The sequence below is a fragment of the Argentina anserina genome, chromosome 5 (assembly GCF_933775445.1).
Source record: "Argentina anserina chromosome 5, drPotAnse1.1, whole genome shotgun sequence".
Taxonomy (NCBI): domain Eukaryota; kingdom Viridiplantae; phylum Streptophyta; class Magnoliopsida; order Rosales; family Rosaceae; genus Argentina; species Argentina anserina.
In genome coordinates this window covers 26099419-26125056 of record NC_065876.1, presented here as the reverse complement: position 1 = coordinate 26125056, position 25638 = coordinate 26099419, and the positions used below count along the sequence as shown (strand labels likewise).

Sequence of the window (25638 nt, the reverse complement as noted above, 5' to 3'; positions counted from 1 at the left end):
CTGCAACTGAAATCGATGATCAGCACAAAGCTTCCACCATCGGAGATATACATATAAATATGACCAAGGTTTTTGTTTGTATTATTACATCTAAGTACATCTGTTACTTAATAACGTAATAATTAAAATAAATTATTAATCTTTTTATTTGGTTCTATATGAAAGGAAAAAAAGGATTCAGTGCAGCTCAGAGGAGAAGATAAGAAGAGGAAGAGAGTGTGGCCATCAATTCCTCTATATGCAGAAAAAAACACCTGTCTTATTCTCACTCTTTCTCCTTTAAGGTTAAGGTTATGTTTGTTTCAAAGAAACTATGGCATGAGAAAGGAAAATAGCTTTTTTCCTTTGTTTGAGAGCTCAAGAAAAAGAGAGGGAAATTAAATTGGTTCCAAATGGATTGGAAAATAGGGAGGAAAGTGTTTCCCTCCTCATTCCTGTGGAATCATTTTCCTAATTAAGTTCTACAATCATTATTAAAATTTTGTACTATATTATCCTTTTTTATACCATATGTGAGGGTATTATAGAAAAATAGACTGAATTTTCGATTCATTTCTCTATCAACACCAAACACCAGAAAAGAAACCTGATAGAAAATTAATATTCTCATGGCTGGCAATGGAAAGAACAAAGAATTGGTTTCAATTCCTTTATATTCTATGAACCAAACGTGGGGTAATAGGAAGAGGTTAATTTTGGAAAACCTTTACTGGTTGGTTTTGTTCTTTGGGTTTTTGCTGATGCTCTAACTATATCATATATATTGTTCATTTTTTGGGTTAATTATTCGATGGTGAATTATGGTCCTTGTTTTAGGGTTCTGGGTTTTCCTTTTCTGTGGAGACAGTACTGTCCTCTGTTTTGTATAATTTTTCTCTCTGGTTAAAAGTATAGAGTGGGGAATCACTTTCTCAGTAATCAGTAATAGCATGAAAATGGAAAAAAGGAAAATGGCAGCGGGAAAGGAGTGATGCCCGCCCACTTGACCAGTATTCTCCAAAACAATGACGTAGCACTGATGTTTGAGAACAGGGATAAGACTGATAGACCTGTTTCCCTATAACCAACCCACTAGCTTTGTACTCAAATGTTTGCAAATAGTGCACCACTAACTAGAAAAGATAAAGAGAAATTAGTCAAATCACAATAATCTTTTCTTTCTAAGTACATTACTACTATATCAGCTTCAACTTCTTCCCTTGAATAAAGAATATATCAACTTCAACTTCGATAACAAGGTGCGATAATTGAACTTATACAGTATTAGACGTGATACAAAAATATTTAGGAATACGAAGTTCCGGTGTCTTCCATTAAACGTACCGGACTTATTAGCTGGCATAAGAAAGGAATTACAATAATAACAAAACTATTTAATTTTGCGTGAGATATTATAGAGAATTACATAATGAAAAGAACAGTAAAAATGGACAATTAACATTATTATTATTTTGTTACAAAAAATTAAATTGATGGTTGAGTGAGCTAACCACTCTAGGATCAGGAGCAATTTGGGTTTTGACTCCTTCCAAATGGATGTTTTTTTAACAAGGGTTTGAACCAATGATCTCATATTAGAAAGAGTATCTTTGTAGCGTTCGTCTCACTTGCTAGCGCTACAAGCTTTCACAAAAATATCCTTATTAGGTGACATTTAACTCTAGTTTGGCACAACTTTGAACATAATTAATCTCATATATATATATATATATATATATATATATATATATACAAAATATAGTTTGTTTGTGATATCCATATCTTATTCGATATGTTAACTAAAATTGGCAATTTTTTCTAATTGCATGTGGACTTTCTTGTGCACATTTATGTTTCAAAGTTTAACGCTTAATAAAGTTTTTTTTTCACGTGATCTTACGTCACTCCATTTCATAGTTTGCAAACTCAATTAACTTCTTTTGTCGTGACAATTATAATTTAAGAGAAATTAATAAAAGCTAATAAATTATGTTTAGTCTATTAGTTTGGCTTGGTATGACAACTTAGGGAGTTTTGTATGTTTGGGGAGATGGATGAACTATCTGCCAAAATGAATAATAATTGATGACTGATGAACCAAATGAAATGGAGTAAATAGAGGGTGGCATTGAGGGTAAGTTTGGTGGTTGAAGAATTGGGAGTAGAAGTGTTGTAAGCTAAGGAGTAAGGAGGAAGGATAGTACACTGATTTAACACAGCAAAAATTAAAGGGGTAGCTATTGCTAATTCCCATTTTATTTTGTTCACTTCACATTCTCTTTTCACTCCATGTATATTTTTTATATTTTCAAATTATTTTGTTCACCCAATTATAACACTTAAATTACCCATTTTCAATAACCCAACATAATTTCTTCAATTTTAAGCTTATTTTTTTCACCCTACATCACACAATTTCTTTTTTCAATTTTAAATTTTGTTCAGATTTTATTTCAAATTTATTTTGACAATCTTTATTAAGAAAAAAAAATACAATTACTACTCCATGTAACTAGGTTTTGTAAATATAAAATGGGGTCATATACTGTAATTTTCTCCTTTATACGTATATCAATAGTATGATTTAGTTAAAATTTAAAATATCAGCTAAGAAAAAAAAATCAATCACATTGAACTCCAAATAAAACAAGAACACACTCTTCAATTTAACAATATTGCATAAGTATAAAGATTTTGATCTTTTCATTAATTTCAATTTTAACTATTTAATATATATATATTTATATATATTAATAGATGTATGTTTTGTGAAAGAAACAAAAACATATATAAAATTAAGGCTAAATTTTAAGAATGATACATGATTTTTGCCCCACTAATAATCAAAATATTTTACTTTCAAAACTATCATATAAGTACATAAACTATATAATTCGATCTACTTTTGATACATATTGCTATTCACTCGATTAGTTGATATGGTTACCGATAAACTTTCCGGGGTAAGTTGGTCTTCTCAGTAGTAATGAAGAAGGGAAAATTATTCTTACTCGTTTTACATTGTTTTTTTTTCACACTTCTTTGTCTGCGTAATGGAAATTTCCACAAAATTATACTGCAAGTGTAATCAATGAGATTATTGGTCTTGGGATTATTAACAATTTTACTCTGGGTCTTAGGGTTATAAATAATTTATCCCCCCTTCTCCTCCATCTTTGAAATTTATGGGTTTATCTTTCTCATTCATAACATGTTGATTGAAATAATAATTGAGGTTGTGCAAGAAGAGGAGGAGAAAGAAAACAAAATGCAAGGAAATGACCCATATTTGACCGGAACTGTGGTTTAGAGCAAGATGGGGGAGACAAGAGGGGATGAAATTATTTATAACCCTAAGACCTAGATACCCATAGTAAATTGTTAATAACCCCAAAATCAATAATTTCATCGATTACACGTACAACATAATTTTGAGGAAGCTTTCCATTACACATACAAAGAAATGAGAAAAAAACAATGTAAAATGAGTAAAAGTAGTTTTCCATTATTCATCACTACTGAGAATACCAACTTACTCCTGAAAGTATATCGGTAACCATATCAACTAACCAAGTAAATAACAATATGTATCAAAAGTAGATCGAAATATGTAGTTTATGTACTTATATGATAGTTTTGAAAATAGAGTAACCTTAATTATTAGTGGAGCAAAATGTACCATTCTTAAAATTTAGCCTAAATTTAAATAACTTATTATCAATTATAATAATTTTTTTTTTTGAAATATCCCACATCGGCAAATGGATAGGAGGTGATGTGTCTTATATGTACATGCCTAAGTAGCACAGACACGTGCTCATGGCACCGTATTGCGTGTCCGACACGGACACGGACACGCGAACTGACTTTGAACACGGTCCGGACACGCGAGTATTCAAATCGGACACGCGAGTACCCGAATCGGACACGCACCAACTCATAATAAAAGTGAAAGTGCTTATGGTGAGAATCGAACCTTGCTCATCGAAGGCACTCAACAACTCCTCAACCATTTCAACAGATTCAGTTTTTGTTATATTTATGCACACTTTAATATATATAAAAAGAGAAACTCATGATAAAAATAAGAATGCTTGTGGTGGGATTCGAACCTTGGTTATCCAAGGTACTTATCAAGTCCTTAGCTATTCAAACAAGTTATGTTTTCATCATTTTAATGCACACTTTGACATATATATATATATATATACATCTAAAATTCTAAATACTTTCAAATTTATAAAATAATTTTTAAAATAAATATATATACATTAAAAATAATATTTAATTAACGTGTCCGTGTCAAAAATAAAATTCTATATGTCGTGTCTATGTATCGAATCGTGTCCAATACGGACACTCGTGTCCGTGTCCGTGCTACTTAGGTACATGCCCACCTTCATCTAATATGAGGCCTTTTAGGGGCTCACTGACTTCGGAGGGGATGAGAACTCCGAAGTTAAGCAAGTTGAGCCTACAACAATCCCAAGATATGTGACTTACTGGGAAGTTGCTCGTGAGCTCTTAGAAACAAAACCGTGAGGGCCAGAGAGGAGAGTGTCCAAAGCGAAAAATATCATGTTACGGTGGAGCAGGTCCCGATATGTGACAATTTTACTTCAGGGTATAATAGTATTTTAATAAAATAATAAGTTATAGGATGAACAAAGTAGATTGTGAGATGACAATAACCGTACCGACATTAAATTGTTTGCATTTTCGGGGAGCTGCCTTGCCCTCCATTTTCAGACATTATGTTTATGTCACGTCCTCTCTGCTCCTTCAACAGATCTAACGATGTGAAATTGTGAACACCTCTTCTTTTCTTTTCTTTGGAGAATCTGATATTTGTGTGCACCAGCTTGAACGATTATTAATTTCTCATATATATGTAAATAGTGCTGTCAATCCTTATACTACACACAAAAGGCCTTTGCATGGATTTTATATCTAGGCCTTAGCCAAGTCCTTTCATTTTCCTTCATCGTGTACGGAATTACGGCTGCAAGCTTATTGTTCGGGAAGATCTTGAGCGGCAATGGTTCGTTGGTTTAACATTACAACTGTGGATCGGGATTCGTCGGTTAAGATCGGTATATGAACAAATGAACTATATATAGTTATTGATATATAAATAATTCAAAGAACTACATTTTAATTGTTCTTAATTCCCGTTCCTAAATATCTAGCTAGCTTCCTCCTTTCCTTTCTTACTATCTTATTTTGCAAAGCATATCTTGTACTCTTTTATATACGTGTAATACGACTGGTTTCATTTTATTTGTCAGAATGTTAAATGAGGAAAATTATATGTTGCTCTACTGTATGACAAATAACAATAACATTCACCACACATTCATACTAATATCCCACGTGCATCAGTCTCTTTCTCCTCTATCCACCGTAGGTATGAAGTTATATATGAACACGTACTGACGTACAGTTTTTTTTAATCTCCTCTAATGCACGGAACTGTTTCCAAGTACGTATTACTTACCTCACATTTGCTTGATAATATCTATATGCTAGTAGAATATCACCGAAAATTACAGTGATTCGAAAAGATATATGAATTCATAATGGTGATTAAGATGTTAGAATTGAGAAGGATGGAGATAGTAAACTCAACACTCGAGCGTGGAACGTGCAACTTGAAAGTTTCAATATACAAAGTTGGTTTGGATTGGACATCGATTAGACTAATCAACTGGCGTTACAGTTGCCCTCGTCCTTGGTATGGAGACATGGAGTGATGTTGGATTATTGATGTTGTCGTGAAAATAATAGGATCGAGGGCTCCTTCTACAGTACTCTATTCTGGTCTACTGTGCCTAGCCTCGCCCATACAGAAACCTTTTTCTTTTTACTTTTTTCTTTTGGACAAATGAAACTTCATATATTAAAGTCTTGGAAGATACATAATACCAATGACAAGACCGTTCTCTTTCTCTGTTCTTGTAGGTAAATCTCTCGCGGTGCGTATTTAAATGAGATTTCTCGAGAGGTTTACACTGTACACAGATGGTGAAAGGGTAATTCCAACAAATCAGTGCTATTTGGAGGGGCTATCGGCTATCCTCGTTTTGGCATATCTTCTAATAGCACGCATCTCAGCTCCAATGGGGTGTTTATCTATTCTACTCAATGGAATTCGTTTCATATATGTTAGAGAATTTAATAAAAAATTAAAGTTTGGCTTCATCCCCGGATATAGTTTATAGGAATTATAGCTAGGGGGTTGTTCAGTAGTTGCACCTCTAAAACGTTTGTGTATATCTTCGGTACTTATTACACATATGACTGACACGATCAACGAAAAATAGAAATATGATAGAGGTATGTACAAAAGTTTTAGAGGTGCAAATATAATCCTTCTAGTTTATATTGAAAATGGATGCTTTACAACTGTTAATAATGACAAAATTAAAAATTTGTGTTTAAATAAAATAAAAGCAAAAATGCCAATTTGCACCTTAAATTTGGTTATAATTATCAATTTGCACCCCGAACTTGTATTTGAGTCAATTTACCTCATAAACTTGGTAAAAATTGCCAATTTGCACCTTATTCGTTAAATTTAATGATATTCATCCAATTTTAAGTCACATATCATACATTTGAGGGGCCGTATTGTCATTATATATGTATTCATATTTAATAATGAAATAAATTAATAAAATTACTTAAAAGGAACACGTACTACTATGTTTTTTTATTTTTTTTTAAAACATGCTATTGATTTATATATTTATTATTTTACGTGATATAATATGTTAAAATATATTAGAAAAATATAAATAAATACATAGAAAATGAAAAATATATGTGTACATACATATATATATATATATATATATATATACACAACACACTATATTTGAATGAGTGAGTATGTTAAATATATAATTCTAAGTAGGATTAAGTATGTAGAAAAAAAGATGTAAATACATAATTTGATTAAAAAAATTAAGCATCATTTTAAAGAATATTTTATTTGTTTTTAAGAAAAATATAAATAGAAAATGACAAAATGACTTCTTATGTGCATGACATGTGACACAAAATTGGATATAATCAGTTAAATGTAACAGATGAGGTGCAAATCGGTAATTTTTACCAAGTTTAGGAGGTAAATTGACTCAAATATAAGTTCGTGGTGAAAATTGACAATTTCAACCAAATTTAGAGTGTATTTTGACAATTTTACCTAAAATAAAGCATGGAAGGAAGAAATGAAAAAAAAAGATAAAATATATTGTATATATGAGTTTCGTGGTAGTTGTTAAGGGAGTGTTGCAAGATAAATGTATAATTGTGATTATTCTTTGCTTACATCCCAACAGAATTCAAAAGTTTAATTTGCGATCTATTCTTCATATTTTCTTTTTGTGAGTTGATTAGTGTACTTTACTAACCTACTTTTGTTTGAAAAATTGAGTAAATTTTATTATATTTTCTTACAGTACGTCTCAGGAGTCAGGATACTAAGAAACAGTATATATCAATTAGTGAGAACTTAGAAGGTTTGGCTGAGCTATTTATGGATTATATGCTGCCCTGCACCGTACCCTGAGCCTCTTTGAAATGCTTTGGGCCTGGTTTCATATCAAGACTGGCCTCGTTTATCAAGTTAGCTGCTCGAGTTTTGTCCTGGTGAGGTAAACGTAAATTCCCTCATCTCGTGTCCGGAACTCCGGAAGTCTGAAAAAGCGAAGTGTGGGTTCACTTGTTCAGACCGTTCTGCATCTAGAGAGAGAGAGAGAGAGAGAGAGAAGACCAGCAAATGGTCAGCGTTAATTTATTAGCTAGATGAAGGACCAGAGATCGACTCACATAGATTATGGAATGAAGACTGAAGGTCTAGAAGACTAGATTTTCTGGTTCCATTTAGATCGGGGTATAGCTGTACTTGCATAGAGTCTGTTTAATGTACCCTGTGAGATGTGAGTGAGAGACTCTGACCATATGCATGCATGACTTCTTAATTTGATCACTCGTTTGAACCTTGAAGACGGAAGAGGGAATCGAGAGGAGATAACGACAAGCGAGAAGAAAAAATATTGAAGGGTTTAGGGTTTCTGACCTCACTTCCGTTTCCCTTTTCCATGTCCCTCTGTCAAATTACGTCTGTTTTCTAAAAAAAAAAAAAAAAAAAAAAAATTTGGTCGATGACTGATTTCTCAAATTAATGTTCAGATTTATTACTCCCATGTACCAATTTTTTTTACTTCTTTCTCACTTTTCATATTGTTCTTAAAAAAATCCAAACAAATAAGAAAAGCGATTCAATAAAAAATAAATAAGAAAAACATTTCCATCATTTCAAAATATAATTTAAAAGAAAGGTTTTAAGTATATATAACTCCCATGCCAAGCCCTTTCCCCTATCACCCTATGTCACCCGGCCTTCTTTTGAAAAAGGTAAGTAGAGAGTGTTCTTGAGCTAGCTAGTGTATCCTTACGTCTCAACTCTCTTATTATCTCTTGTTGTTATTATCTCTTCTTTATCACCTTTTAACATCTCCACCGTTCAATATGTAGAGTAATTTGTATATCACATCTGTAAAATCAGACAAAATTGAGATGTTTAAGGCATTCAAAACTGAGATTTAAACTTATAAGCATGAACGATTTATGTTTGATAGATTTGGTGCATCCATTGTTTTCACAAAGTTTGATATCTTAACGGTCATCATTTTGGTTGAAATTTTACAGAAGTGATCTACACATTAGACCCTAAAAGTTGAACGGTGGAGATGTGAAAATGTAATCAAAAAGTTGATTATTGAGCTATCCCTTTAAAATACCTAAAAAAAAGATCTATCATTAGAAGGGGCTATATATATATATATATATATATATATATATATATATATATATATATATATAACTTAAGCAAATCACTTTTAGCATAAATTATTAAAATCGTGCTCACCTTAGAGACAATTATAAAAGAACTGTGCGTCTCTTAAGTGAATTTATCGGCCAACAATAAATACACAATTATAAATTGTTATTATTTCTGTGTTTTAATCTAATACATGTGGTTAAAATGCATTTGTCCCACAAAAGTTCCTTAAATTGACCATAAGGGTGAGCGAGCTTGTAATTTTTAAATTAAAGAAAAAAATAAAAATTCACCATCAGTATCTAAACGCTGGTGGTAAGGTCAATGTGGTACTCAGACTTATAAAACTATCAATGTGGTACCCAAACTCATTATTTGCTATCAACAAGGGGCCGAAGGCCATTTTCTCGCACAAACCCGTTATTTTTCTCACGTGTGCAGCACATGCCCATTTTAGAAAGGGCATAAACAACTTGAAACCGGTTTGTGAAGGAAGTTCGCTGCGAATGTTCTTCAGAAACCATTTTGGATAATTTTCTTCATAAACGACTTTTCTCTCTTTCTGTTTTCTTCTTTTTTTTTCTAGTTTTAATTACAAAATCTCCAAGTATCTCATCTCCACCACCCGAAAAGGATGACGATGGTGGAGGAGAAGGACGACGAAGGCTTGGACTTGTGCGGTGTGGGTCTAGCGTTGGAATTGCTGCCGCCGCGCTCGGTGTTTCGGAAAGTAGAGAAGGGCTTGAGATGCGAAATGAGGATTTTAGGTGGGTTTTTGATTGGGTGGTGGAGATGAGATACTTGAAGATTTTGTAATTAAAACCACAAAGAATAAGAAGAAGACAGAGAGAGAAAAGTCGTTTATGTATGAAATTTATCCAAAATGGTTTCTAAAGAAAGTTCGCAGTGAACTTCTTTAACAAAATGGTTCAAATCTTATTCCCTTGTATCAAATTTGACATTGAAACATGCAAATAATCTTGAACAAATTGAACAAAATCAATAGATTCCCTTCACATATCACATTTTTGCTACAAACGTGTAACACTCAAAACATGAAAAATTCATAGTTGAACAATCATCTCTATGTTCTATCATTTGATTCATGCAAACCTGCAAAAAGATCCACTTCTAAAGATCATATGTTTGATCATGCCCAATCATTTGTCCATCATTATTTCGAGGAAAAAAAAACTAATTTGTCCAGTATCATTCAAACACATTCTCTACTAAGAAACTTATATCCCAACATATAAAGTCAAACAAAAGCAAAAGAGATCAAATCCTGCATTTTAAGAGCAATGTAAAATTGGTACAATGTTCACATAGCTGCCCATTTAGATGAACCCTGACTTTGAGGCATAGGCTTGAATGCTTTCCTTTGTGCAGTTGTTCCAACGACATTTTGGCTACATTGAGTTGAAGGTTGTTGCATTATTCTTGAAAAATCACCAACTGAAGTAGTAGACCCATCACCAACAACTTCTTTCATCTTCTTCCATGTTTTCCTTGATCTTATGACTTGTTCCTTCAAGTTAGCACAACCTTCTGGAAGAGGTGCTCTCTTAGGCTACATAAACCATCCCAAAACTAAGATGAAACCAACAATTATGTCATTTCAATTTTTAAAAACACCAACATCTAAAATCATACCTTCTTGTTGTTTCTCTGCCTTTTGTTACTTGTATTTTTATATGTTGATGACCCTTCACCCTATAACAAAAAAAAATCCAGAAGTTAGTAAACTATATATGTACGTTGAAAGCGTTATATAGAATAAATTTGCATATTAATGAACTTACTACTGCTGTCATTTTTGATGCTTTGGTGACTGGACAACCCAGCTTGTTGTGTCCTTGCTTTCCACACACCCCACATGAAATTATTACTCCAGGCAATTTTCCTTCTTTGGGAGCAGGGGGAGCAGTGGTTTGTTTTTGCTCTCCTGGTTCTTTTATCCTCTTCATCTTAGACCTACTCGGTTGTTGCTTATCAATGCTGGTGCAATTGGATAATCAACATACTCTCACTCATCTTGGCATGCAATTGCATATATTATAGGGGTGTAGGCCTCCAAATATGTAGAAAATATGAGATAGTCATCACAATACAAGGTAGAGTCGTGGTGCTTGAATCAGATTGCACATATGGCATGAACACATGGTATCCCACTAAGTTGCCACCTTTTACAAGTGCAAGTATGCATGGTTAAGTCTACTGCATGCTGGCTTCCATTCTCACCACCTCCTGTAATCTGAAATAGTACTCCACCTCTAGCTGTTGTATACAATGAAGCTCTCTCACCAATCTTGTCTAAAATCTTTTTTATTCTCGGCCCCACAATATCGTTCCATTTCTCACAAGCAATCATTCTATTAGCTTGCCTCACCATTATATCCCATCTCATGTTTTAAGCATAGTCAGAATAGCTTTGTCTCTAGCTTGTAAATAGCTGAATTGCATGACTCACAAAGATTATCTAGAAAAATGTCACAATTTCACTCCTCTTAAAAAAAAGCCTTGGACCAATGCTCAGGGTTCCTGTCCTTGCCTTGCAACCATAACCAAGCATCTTCATCCTGCTCTTGTATCTCATTCATCCATTATTGAACCAAACCTTTGTGCTCGACCTTGCTGCATTCCATAGTAACTGTTTCAATCCCTCCCTAGAATTTTTATGCTTGAAATTGTTATAGAAATGCCTCACACAATGCATATGAGCAGATTTTTGAAACACACCTGATTAATAACAAAAAGAATATTAAAAGATGCTAAACAATGTCATAATTTGAAGTTAAAAAAATTAATGCACCGTTGATTTAAGAGATTCAGACATGCTATGACATTTTTTAGACCCTTCTGTATATCGGTCATGAATGTGTATGAGCTATCTCGTTTTATCTTCAAATCCTCTTTCAAGTATTCAAGAAACCACCACCAAGTCTCTTGGCACTCAAGTTCAACAACAACATAGGCAATTGGAAACACATCCCATTGTTTACATTTATTCCAACAGCTGCTAGAAGTTATCCATAGTGGTTCCCTTTGATGTGACACCCATATAAGAAAATGAGAGACATGCGATGCAACCCCTCATCCAACCTTCCTTGCATGCTGAAAGACATATATACATTCTCTGGAATCTTCTAATTGATCCATCCATCATAATTTTTATCTCAACAGTTGACCCGGGATTGCTTCTCATCAATTCATTCCTATAAGAAGCAAGGTTGTTGTATTGATGAATGTAATGACATTCATTCATTCTTTTTGCCTTCCTCTGAGCTCTTGTGATGGCCTGAACTCCAACATCTAACTTAAATTTCTTACTAGTGTGGTTGTGAATACCCTTCCTAGACCAATCTTCATCCAACAACAGTCATATGCAACCTCTTGTGCAATCCTATTGTAGGTTAGAAAGTGGCTAGTCTGAAGTTTTTCCAAAATAGTCCTAATAACCATCTGACCACCTTTATTTTTAGCAGTGCTTGCGTACAACTTGTATTGGCAACCCCATTGGCAATTAACTTCAACCTTATGCTTTGAGTTTCTTTTAAACCACACACCTTTTTGATTTATTATTCCATATTCCCTCACAACTTCTTTGAAATACTCGGAGTTAGGGAAGACATGTCCTACCCTAAACTTGAGATCTTTAATATCAAGCGATCTTATCCAAGGTATGATTTTCACACCTTTGATCAGCTTCTTAGACAATGGGTTCCCATCCTCGTCTTCATCGATTTTTGATCCTTCCAAACTCTCTAGCCCATCTGAGTCTCTTACGGTCTTGCCTGATCTGAACAATAGCCTGTGTACCCCATATCCTCAAACTCCTTAACAATATTTGGTTGCACAACATTTGCTTCAAACTCCACATCATCAAACTCATCTTGGTCCAAATCGTAATCAGAGTCAATTGGGAAGTCTGAATCATTAGTTTCTGACGTATCTTCAATATCACAACTTAGGGCATTGCTCTTTCTCTTGTTTTGTATCTTGTTTTTTTTTGGTTTCTTCCCTTTCTTATCCACCTTGTTTGCATTCACCAAGCTTTTTCCTTTTTCAGATGCACTAAATTTTGTTATACTTGGATCTATCTTTTGCTTCTTTACAGTCTGTCTCTGTTGAATTTCTTCAGCTAACTTATGTCTTGCCGCAACTGCATCTCTCACCCTCTTGTTAGCAGCCTCTCTCTCCCTACTTTCCGCCTCATCTCTCACTAACTTTTCAATTGCTTCTTTTGCCAACTTTTTATCCCCCTCTCTTGTCATGATTTCAACCTCTTCAATACTTAGTCCAGCCTCTCTCTCCCTCCTTTCAACCTCATTTGTAGCTTTTTTCAAAGCCTCAGTCTCTCTCTTTGCGGCAGCTTCTCTTGCTTTTTTCTCTAGCTCACGTCTTCTTCTTGCCACCTCTTCTTCTACTCCTTGTGGCTGAGGTTTAATGTTAAGGTTTAGAATTGGCTTATTCAAGTTACCCATCAGCTCCACCGTTTCTACTAGTGTTTCTTTTTTCCCCAAACCCATGTCACTCACTATATCAGACAAACCTAAAAATGTTGACTGACTTGCTTCAACCTCTAAAGCCACATTAACCCCATCAAAATTTAATGGCATAACCTCACTTAGTAGAGACTTTGATCTCTTATCTACATTTAATCTCCTTGCTTTCAAGTTTGCTTCATAAAAGACCATCTTCTTTTTATCATTTGTTTGATTGTTCAAAGGGTTCTCCCAATATGGGTCTTAAGGATCATCAAATTCCAACTCAGCCTCCCTTTTCCTCCTCTTACCACCAAATGTAATGTATACACTAATCTGCCTAGTCCTTGGTGGAACCATTCCGACCATCTCCATTGCATCGCCGTCACTCTTAATAGGAATTCACCCTTCACCATAAGTAGTTCGAGGCTTCTTGAAATGGTAAGAGATGGGTAATTCTTTGTACCCCAATGCAATTTGAGCAGTGTTATTTATCTCCACCCATGCAATTTTTTCAGGATCTAGTCCATCCAGGTAGATCTTCCCTCAATTCTAATTGAACTTGAGTACCTTATACTTCATTGTGACATCTAGTTTCTTATCAAAATACCCTCCATGCCAAATCTCCATTGAGTAAAACCCTTCAGGTACTGCAATTAGAAAAACAAAATAAGTAACAATTATGCCCACGTAATCACATATAACATATATAAGCATTTTACACATTGTAACATATATAAGATAAGCAACACCACATACATTACAGTAAATATCAAATTCAGCTAGCAACAATTGTTATCAGAGATTCATTCAATTTTTTAAAATTAAACTGCAAGTAGTTTAGATAGACATGAGGTTCCATGAGTATCAAATTAAATAGTTGAAGTAAGCTTCCATTTGAGCAGCTGATTTACACTCTCCAACATTAAAAAAGAAAAGCTGATATCACAATGGTTATCAAACATAATACACGATTATAATCCAAACTTATCATGTAAAAGTTGTACAAGAGGCAAACCTAAGAATATATGTTCTGATATCATGTCATATGGCAACATCAATTGTATAAAAACATTAATTTATTAATCAAATTATTATGAAATTCAATCATCTCTTAAAATATTCAACTTTTATAGAATTGGGGATTTCAATCATTTGAAAAATGAAAATTCTGTATTGAAGTTGATGACAATGTTCAACTACAGTCCAATAACAATAGTTTTTTTAACCCATCACACAAATCTATTCTCTTTACCATAAGTTCTTTATTACACTTGAATCCAATTGTTATATGTTTATCATTGAAACCCTAGACCAAATGAAACTCGGGTTTCTACATAAACAAGGTTCAAAATTTACAGAAAGTTGAAACCCAGAAGAATATATAAGAAAAGAGATCACAAAAGGAATGAAAACTTACTTTCGGGTTGTGGTTCTAATTCCCGAAATATACCCCACCTCTTCTCCATCACTGTAATTCTCTACTGTTAGGGATTCGACTCTCAACTGTGTTTACGGTGTGGTCCTCCTCTGCTATGTGAATATGAGACTCTCTCTTTGGGGGTCGTTGATTATGAGAATGAGAGATGAATTGAGTTTTTCATTTTTGATTGAAGACGATAAATGAGTCGATAATGAGGACTGATGGGAGGGAAAAAGTTATCTAGGTTGGTTTGGTTTAAAAGTCAATTATGTCCTTCTATTTGGTCTCACGTGACCAACATGTGTCTTATTTAATGGTGCCGTTGGGAAAAATTGACAGAGGTATCACATGGAGATTAAAAATTAACTTCAGGTATCACGTTCATAGTATTAAAAGTTTGGGTATCACATTGACATGTGCACAAGAATTCAGGCACATGTGGTGAATTTTTCTCATCCTCTATATAACAAGGGGATGCTCAAGCATCCCCCAACCAATCACAAAACAAAATAATACTAGTAATATGTATATATATTTTTTAAGTTGAAACATCCCCTACACCTACTCACATCCAACCCTTTCACACACACTAAATTATATTCTTTCCATTCGTTTTCCCAACTACCCAACCCTAATCCCATAGACTAAAGTCCTAATTCATAAATTAACTAAATCCCTAAATTAGATTGATTGATTCCACTTGGAGCCTTGGGACTGAGCTCCACGCTCCACCACAACACTATCATCATCAGTCTCGGCTTGCTCCCTAGATTGAAATGGGGGAATCTATTTATGTTCGGCAATCTCAGGTGAATGATGTTAGTCTTATTTTGATGTAGGGGTGTGGTACACTTTTTACTCACTTGATGGGGCAGAGTTTTTGATGAGGCCATATCTCCTGCAGTATTGCTAATTTGAAATTTTCTAATAATCTGTCAATTTTTTTTTATAGATTGAAGCTCCAACATAATTGCTAAATTTGATATTTGTTAAATCGAATTGCTATATTTGTCAATTAGTCATAAGGATAGGTTCGGTACGGTTCATACCCCCTACCAATTGACCTTTCTATTGGTATCGCAAATTTGATACCACAATCAAGCGAAAGTGATCCCTTTACCAAGGTTGTTGATTACCTATATCACGGTTGGTATTGGTCGGTAACCGCTTGCCGGAAGTTGTAGACGTTCGGACTAAGAAGTGCAGTGGTTGATTGAAATACCAGAGTAAAAATAAGTACTCGATTGAGAACTTTATGCTTTGGTTGGCGTGCCTATGATGAGATAGGAAGAGCCGAAGGCGGAGAAGGAGGTGAGGCAAAGATAGATGTGAAAAGAGACCTTCGATCCCTGTTCAGATCTGCAATTTTCGCAAAAGTGGAGAACTAGAGGAGAAGAAAGAAGATAAAAGAATAAGGAAATTGAAAGAGAAAGTGGAGGAGGAAATATATTATTAGAATATGGGTTTAGAATTTCAGTTTTGTTAGATAAAATTGTGGGGAGGAAGGAGATCTCGAGAGGATGAAGATTTTCGTTCTGGTTTTAGGAAAGAGGAGAATATATTGAACTTTTGATAGACTCTACTAAAGTGTTTTATGCAACAAAACAAAAGAATTGTCAAAAGATAGAATAAGTATAGTTTTTGTGTAATAAAAAAGAAGGAGAACAAGTGGTGCAGTGGTCTTTGGCAATCTTATGCACCTTGCAAATCAGAGTTTTGAATCTAGGCTCTCGCAAAGTCTTAGCGCATTTTGCAACATATACGTATTTATGTTAAAATGCGTACATTTACTAGAATTCGGAACGGTGGTATTGATGTACTGTATAAAATTCTGTATCACTACCGTACTATATTTCGCTCTTGGTTCGGTTGTACCGTACCAACAAGTACGGTAACCGTTGAACCGTCGACTACCGACATGTGTTAGTTCGATTGGTATGTAATTGGTTATTTGGTTCGGTCCATAAATGCCACCCTTAATTTGTCATTCATTACAATAGAAATGGCTAAATATGCAATAACATGTAGCAATTAATGCTGGAATAACATTGTTAAATCGATTGTTAAAATTTAAAATTTCAATTAAATATAGTATTTTGATAGATGCTACTATTAGAGATACTTTGGCCTCCTGATGTAAGATCCGTGAGTATTAATGAATTGGTTCCCTAAGGAATTTTCTCTTTTACGATGCAAAACAAAAAACAAAAAAACAAAAGACGGGTAACTACTAACTAATACAAGAACCAAACTTGGAGCAAGAATCCCTAAGAAAGACCCAAATTGAAATAAAACCGTAGGCCCAAAGATGTATCACTGTTGTAAGATGGACTCTCTCTGTCTCTCGTATTTGTCTGTCGTTGATGCGTATTTACAACAAGATGAAGACGTATGAAGTGTAACCCGAGTCAATCAATATGTCTTGCTTCAAATTGAGACCTTACTCTTATCATAAATACCTAAGCGAGAAACTTAGTCAGAAGCTTAAATAAACTGTTGTTGATCCATATTAATTCAGCTTATTCGACTCGGTCAGAAGCATGAACTTATAGACCATCTTAGAAGAAGTTTTAGCTAAGAGCGTAAAATCAATGATAATTTTTTTTTCTTCCCATGAATTTAATAGACGATGTTACAGTGACATACATATATAAGCAAGCTCGAGTAGGAGCGACAACAAGGTTAGACAGGCTTTGCCGAACTGGACGATGAGAAAGGCCAACAAGCAAATCTGCATTCATAACTATAGGATCCAAGTCATCCAACGAAGAATACAAAACAAGAGCAAGAAGAAGATCGAAGAACCATATATTAACTGCCCAACTGACAAGTAGAATGAAAAGGATGTCATTGATTAATTGTCTTTTGAATGGAGCCACCGTCGTGTGTGGTTACCGTCGTTTGCTTTAATGAGCCATCCAACAACCGTTTGGTTCAACTGAACTGACATACCAGAATCAGAGAATGATTTCAGCCACAAATATTCGGGAAAAAAACTAGCTTTGAAGTGTTCACCTATGGCTGCCTGCGCTCTATATATAATGCTCTCAGCACCCATCTTTCTTGGTACTCATTCGTTTTCATTGATGTGCATTATTCAATGCTTGTGCTCCATAAGAGTAGTCTCACTTCAAGTCCATCACGTTCTACATTAAATTTTTTCTCTTTAAATTAAATCTTGGTATAAACTTGTGATCGAAGATTTTAACTTTAAACTCGATAAGCATGTCATATTTGTGTTTGCTTTGCTAAAGGCTAAAGGTTTGTGATTTGGTTGTAAGATCTATCTTCAAACAAAGAACTCGGGTACTACACTGGAAATGGGGATTCCGCAGATGTGAGATTTTGTTACCCAGAACGCAGGCATATCACCTTGAAAACTAATACATATCATGAACAATTAAGTTGATTGATAATTTCTTATTGCATTTCATTACGTCTCGTCTCATGAAGTGTAATCCAAATGAAGACAACCTAAACTATTCATTCACCTTCTCATGAAGTGTAAAAGCTTACTATTCTCGATCACTAAACAATGTTTCTACATTGTACATTACATGTCAACAACAATTCTTGTCTATATGAACAATCAAATAATATGCTTTACTGTACTTCAGAATATGGTACAATTTTCAGAATTAGATCAAGTTTGATTCAAGTTCTACATTTGTCAATCAAAATATTGAAGATGATGAATATCATCAAATCTGGTATACCACAATACGGTCAATACCAATGGAAGAAAATATTCCCATAATCCCCAATGTTAGATAGAAACCAGAGGTTTCTCCAGCAAATTCCTATCAGATCTCTCACCGTCCACACTAATGACCAATTTCGACATGTCCAATCTAATCGACTCGATCAAAAGCCCTCTCTTGTTCCGCCGCACAATCCTCGGACTACCCAATACACCCCCAACCGACCTCGACTTGCTCAGCCTCACCTTCACCGCAACCCCTGCCCCCATCCGCACCCCACCGCCGCTTCCCGCTTTAATCTCATTAACCGACCCAATCGACCTTGACCTCAACACCCTCCCACCAATCATCGCCTCGTCCTCACCCTCGTACTCTACGCCCAACACACTCGATACCTTCCCATTCAACTTCCTCCTACTCCCCCTCGTACTCCTTACCACCTCCTCCACTTCATCATCCTTTTCCTCCCTCTCTACGCCCCACACGCGCCGCTTCAAGCTGTACCAAATCGGCGCGTGAACTCTCTCTTTCACAGCCTTCAAACACTCAACCACCTCCGCCATCGAGGGTCGCTTCTCCGCCGTCGACCTCACGCACCTCGCAGCCAACACCGCGAGCTGGCGAATCACTGCAGGGTCCGGCGGCGGGCCCATTCTCCGGTCGCATAAGGCGGCGTAGTCACCGTGCTTTATCAACGGTAGGGCCCAGTCTATGACCGACGGAGGGCTGTAGTTGACATCAATGGCGTTTCTTCCGCTGACGATCTCCAAGAGCAAAATCCCGAAGCTGAAGACGTCACTCTTGGCGGAGAGGTCACCCGGCGCAAGATACCCCGGGTCGAGATACCCTAACGTCCCCGCCGGTGGCGTGCACCTCACGCGAACGTCCTCCACGTGTCCTCTCAAAGCCAAACCCAAGTCCCCAAGCCTCGCGTTCCAGTTCCCATCGATCAAAACATTCGACGACTTTATGTCTCTATGGATCACCGGCGGGTTAGAACAGTGCAGCACCTGAACCGCCTTCGCCACGTGTAGGCTAAGCCGCACTCGCCGCACCCAACCGGGAGGTCTGGTCCGGGAGTGCAACATGTCGTACAAGGTTCCGTTGGGCATGTACTCTACGACAATGAGCTTCCCGTCGTTTTTGGAGTCGTCGGGGCAGAACCCGATGAGGTTCACGAGCCTGGGGTGGCGGACACGAGACAGAATCTCTATCTCGTTCTCCGCCGCGACGCACGTGGTGCAGTTGCGCCGCCCCAACGACGTCGTTTGCTTCGGGTACTTGGTCTTCTTGACCGCCGCGATGAGGCTTCCTTTGTCGAGAATGGCCTTATATACGCTGCCGTGGCTGCCTTTGCCCAAGAAGCTCTCGGCGGAGAACCCATTGGTGGCAGCGGCGAGGACGTCGTAGGGGAACTCCCTGATCGAGATGGGCTTGTTGGGTTTGGGTTTTCGTAAGTTGTTGTAGGAGTCGCAAATAGCGGCGGCGGACCCAGCATTGCAGGAGAAGTAACCCATTTTTCAGGCGGGTTGGTTGAGAAGGTGAAGAAAATAAAGGTGGGGGTGGAGATGGGGGAGGAGATGAGCGGCAAAAGCCATTAGTGCAGAGGTTGTGGGTGCTTAAAGTGAGAGAGGCTCTTTCTCTCTTCTCGAATTGGTATATTTGATTTAACAGCTTTGTATAAAGAAGGAAAAGATCAAAGTTTTTGAAATATAATTTGTTAAGTTTGTTGTACATGCAAAAGCGTGCTGCTTTGAGAAGAATCTTCTTGGGTGGTTGGTCTTTAACTCAAAAGACGATGAAACATAGAATCAACTTTATTCTTCTTCAGGGTTTCTTTTATAATAATGGATTGAAATTGGTGTTGTGAACTTGCGATTAAGTGATCATCAATATGATAAAGAGAGGGAGGGAGGGGGCGTTATATGACAAAGGCTTAAGAAGGAATCATTTGTAACTTGTAAGTGACAACCGGTTTGAACTTAAGATAGTTGGGTGGCATTTCCATTTCATTATGAATTCTTTCATAGGTTTGATTTTACGCCTCGTTTGGTTCCGATAACAATTTCAGACTCCAAGAAACATATTCAGCAATTCTCTACGTTTACTAAACACAAAAGTGGAAAAAACAAAAAACCTAACATGAAACAAAATTTGTGTATAACTTCAATATTTAGAACTTGTTTTTTTTTGTCCAAGAAAACATAAATTAGTTATGGGAATTTTGTAAGTTGTAATTAGCCAATGGTCAATCACCATATAACATGATATTTGGAACTCAAATGACATAGTATCCATTTTACTAAATGGATTAGGAACCGACCCAAACGTTTTGTGATTATTTTTTCTGAATCATCACAATTAAAGTTCAAACAAATGGAGTTGTCAAATCAGGAATGAATTGTGGTTTTATCTCCTTTTTTTTTTGACACCCTCCGAAGCCAGTTTTTGACACCTTCGGATTGGCAACAGAGGTTTTCCCACAGGTGGCTAAAATTACTCATATGCCGGGGCCCCGTCTGGCTGAAGGGGCATTGCACCCCTCCCCTGACCACCTTCGTGGATATAATAGCTTCAATGTTCCCCCCCCCCCCGCGTTCGAACTCCCAACCTGTTTGCCAAATCAGAAAATACCCGAGGTAGGATCCCACTGATTCCACTACACCACTTACCGGTGGTTGTGGTTTTATCTCCTTATCGTTCCTTTCTTTTGTTTGCATGCATCAAAACAGGCTCGAAACAGTGACAGATTAGTTTGGATTTGATTAATGACAATTCTAAAATTGGTAGCACTTGTAAATCAATTCCATACAAAGAGGTAAAAATGTGGATGATGATGAGCATGTATATAGAAAGGACCACTGGAGCCCAGATGTTTGTTGTGCAATGCGTAAGATAGGTGAGACAAGAAGGTTGTAATGAATTGTGTCAACTCGACTTGGAACAAAGCAACAAATGTTATAAGGGGTTTGCGGTGAGAGTGAAAATCTAGAACAAATTCCATGATCATGGAGTTAATACGGACTTATATTGAGATATATTTATCAGAATCGTGTTCCTCATGAGACAGATTATTGTATCATGAGTACGTCGATCATGATGTCATGAAGTTATGGACCTGATCTTAGAGCTATTTGAGCTAGAAGTGATATGCGGTTGCATGTTTGTTGGTTACTTATAGTCTTCTATAACTATATATCACCATTGAGCAAAATAAATTGGTACTCTTGATCGACTTCTTTCATATGTGCCTATGTGGGCGGTTCTTGCAGTTATTTCTTCCGATTCAGACATCCCAACTTAAGTTGCAGAGTTGAGTTAATCAAATATAATTCTTAAGTGAATAAGTGACCTTCATCTTGATCGATGTGACCTCGATCAGACTTCAGACATTCAGACTAATCAGAACGTGGAGGGCTCTTTCTAGATAAAGTATGGGAATATATATATAATTATATATACATATATAAGTCATGATTCGGCGGCAAAATCTGATTCGCTTTAACGGCACTCCGAAGGGTGAAAAGATAGCAACCTAAAATATGTACACTGCTGATAATTAACAAATTAAACACTAGGGAGTGGAGCCATTAATTTACTCAGTTTGATTCGAATGCATGGGAAGAGCCATTAATTTCAAAACCCTAAAACTGTAAAAACAAAACAGTAAACAAAAACATCCAGGAGTTCCAGTCAGGTCCTGTCAAACTCCACCAAAGCAAATATATGGCAGTTGATTTTCCATTCTTGAATCAGTTGAATGGAAGATCCTCTGGTGCCCATAAGGTCATAAAATTTATAATGATTTGAGATGGCTCTTGGACACCATATCAAAATCAACAATTGCATGCCCCTTACCATATATATTGTCAATTCTTCGGCTTGACTTAACTTAATTCAACCAAGCGATTTTCATTGGGAGATCGAGAATGGTAGAGAATTGAATCGATCCTATACCAGATTGGCAATGCGAGTACGTCATTGTTTATTGATTATAAATGGAATTTGCCTACAATAATGCTAAAAAATGATGTTGTATCTGTTTCTAATCTTATCTTTATGGTCTTATCAGGAAGTGTCGCTTTTTTTTTTTCAAGAAGTGTCAACTTTGAAATACGCACATATTACCTATATTTGGTAAGTGTATGATGCTAAACTCTATGAATTGAACCCGCCCATGCTTTTCTTTGTGACGTGCCCTGAGGTGTTTGAATGTTTGAGAAACTAGCTGCTATTGTCGATTATGAAACTAACGGCTACTATCTAATTAAGCAACCTGCTACTGTCGAGTATGAAACTAACTGCTATTATTGACTTAAAACGTGCTACTTTCGGCTGAGAATGTACATGCTACTATCGACTGTAAAAATGACTGCTAATGTCGTTTTTTGTAAGCAAAATTCGAAATTTCAAAGTTTCTAAAGAAATATGCAATATGGTACTTAAATGAAAGCCTATGATGTAAGAACAACTTTATATATTGGCTCCCTTCTAAATTGCCGTTGGTTTGGCCGGAAAATTTAAAATTGCCGGAAAAAAAAACTAAAAAAATGAGGAGAGAGAAACTTGTTATATATAGGAGTGACAACTTGGTAATTTTCGTGAAAATAGTGGTACTTTGGTTATATCAGCATTAATTAATTAATCAGTTGGTCAACTCATTTTTGGGCTTGGACTTATGTTCTAATTTATATAAGAAATATGAAAAGTGAGTTTTTAGTTAATTCAAATATTGTCTAGTATACTAAGTAATTTTCTATTTATATTAATAGTCTTTGTTGGCAATTTAGCTATCAAATTGAAGAAAAATGAATTCATCAACACAGATAGTTTGAGCAAATTTTCTCCCTTTATGAAAGTTGTATTGATTAATTATTTGTGAACAAGCACTTTACAATTTATAAGAGGAAAAGAAATAAAAACAGCAATTACATTGTTTAACCTACTAAAAATTAAGTAAGTATGGTATTAACAAGAAGCCCATCCTTAGCCATACATTGACCATGTTGAGATGCCAAACGCAAAATCACACAAGATGAGGAAGATGAGTGAAAATCCTGCAGTCCAACCACTGAGTTCCATGCTTCAAAGATCACACTATTTCAACACTCTCCCTCAAGCTGGATTAAGAAGGTTGATTGATCCAAGCTTGCCAAGAAAGAACTGAAAATGAGTTGCAAAAAGGGATTTTGTAAAAAATGTCTACAAGTTGCTCTTCACTTCTAGTATAGACAGTTTGAATAAGCTTAGCTTGCACTTGAGATCTGACATAATGGCAGTCCATTTTTATATGTTTTGTGCGCTCATGAAACACATGATTAGATACAATATGCATTGCAGCTTGGTTATCATAGTGAAGAGATATAGGATCAGAATAAGAGAATCCAAGATCAAGAAGCAGACCTTTCAGCCAAATTAATTCACAAGAGGCTGAATTCATGGCTCGATACTCAGCCTTTGCACTAGATCTTGCAACCACATTTTGCTTCTTACTCCTCCAAGTAACCAGATTTCCACCAACAAATGTGCAATAACCATTAGTGTTTTTTCTGTCAATTGCATTTCCCGCCCAATCAGCATCAACAAATCCCACAATTTTATTGTGACCATTATTTTTTAGAAGGCTGAGCCTTTTTAGATATCTCAAAATTAGTGTCACAATACTCAAATGAAAATTTGTGGGAGCATGCATGAATTGACTGACTATACTTATATCATAAGAGATATCAGGTCGAGTAATTGTGAGATAAATCAACTTTCCCACTAATCTCTAATAGTAACTGTAATTGGAGAGAACAATACCTTCAGAATCAAGAACAAGTTTGCTATCAAGAGGAGTTCGAGTTGGTTTACACTCGAGCATTCTTGCCTCAGTTAGCAATTTAAGCACATACTTTCTTTGACACAAAAATAATCTTTTTGAGGATGAAGCCATTTCAATCCCCAAAAAAATATTTCAGAGGTCCAAGATTCTTCATAGCAAATTTAGCTTGAAGAAAATCTTTAAGAGAATCGATTTCATCAATATTATTACCAGTAATAATCAGATCATCCACATAGATAAGTACCATCAATTTTCCTGCACTACTATTTTTGACAAACAAGGAAAAATTTGCATTACTTCTTTTAAAATCAATATCTACAAGAACAGAACTAAGCTTTGCATACCAAGCTCAAGGAGATTGTTTTAAGCCATAAATTGCTTTGTGCAACTTGCTCACAACATCAGGTTCATCATATTGTTCATAACCAGAAGACATCTTCATATAAACTTCTTGCAATTCACCATGAAGGAAAGCATTTTTACATCTATTTGGTGAAGAGACCAGTTCTGATTCACTGCAACAGACAACAACACTCTTAAAGTGTTCATTTTAGCCACAAGAGAAAAAGTTTCTTTGTAGTCTACACAATAGGTTTGTGTGAAGCCACGGGCTATTAATTGAGCCTTGTATCTTTCAAAAGTTCCATCTACATTAAGCTTAGTTTTATAAATTCATCTACTTTCAACCGCTTTCTTGCCTTTAGGAAGCTTGCAATGCTCCAAGTGTGATTCTCTTTCAAGGCTTTAATTTCTGCATCCATAGCTTCCCTCTAGACTTCATATTGACAAGCCTCATGATAATTTTGTGGTTCAGTGCAGTTGTCAATTGCACTTAAAAAAGCGATATGAGAAGCAGAAATTTTTAACAACTCATATAATTTGTCATTGGATACTTGGAAGTGTATGAGACAGTCTCTATGCCTTATTGGAGGATTCCTAGTGCGAGCATGATTTTCCTAGGCAATGCAGAAAAACACAAGTAAGTCAACTGTTGTAATAGTTTGGTCAATATCAGTAGTTGACTGGTCAACTGCAGTAGCATCATCATTTTGCTGTTGAAACTGACCATAACCATCATTAACATCATTAAACCAGAGCTTCTGTTGTTCATAACCAAATCAGGTAAGTGACTCACATCTTCATCAATACTCAAATTAGGTTGAGGAAACAATATGTATAAAACTCACCCTGATAGCTAATATCCAACTTCTCAGAGAAATAAGGAATTGACTCATTAAATTTCACATCCTTGATAGCTAATATCCAACTTCTCAAAGAAATAAGGAATTGACTCATTAAATTTCACATCCTTGGAGACAAATATTTTCTTTGCAATTGGATCATAACAATAATATCCTTAATGAGTAGATGAATATCCA

General features: G+C 35.8%; 1 protein-coding gene across 1 annotated transcript; it reads right to left on the bottom strand.

The window, feature by feature from the left end:
• Positions 1–18371: 18371 nt before the first annotated feature.
• Positions 18372–20054, bottom strand: LOC126794570 (serine/threonine-protein kinase-like protein At1g28390). The gene is given in 2 exon segments (XM_050521320.1): positions 18372–18525; positions 18528–20054. Coding segments are annotated over 2 exon segments (1515 nt in total). The 5' UTR covers positions 19953–20054; the 3' UTR covers positions 18372–18435.
• Positions 20055–25638: the final 5584 nt, after the last annotated feature.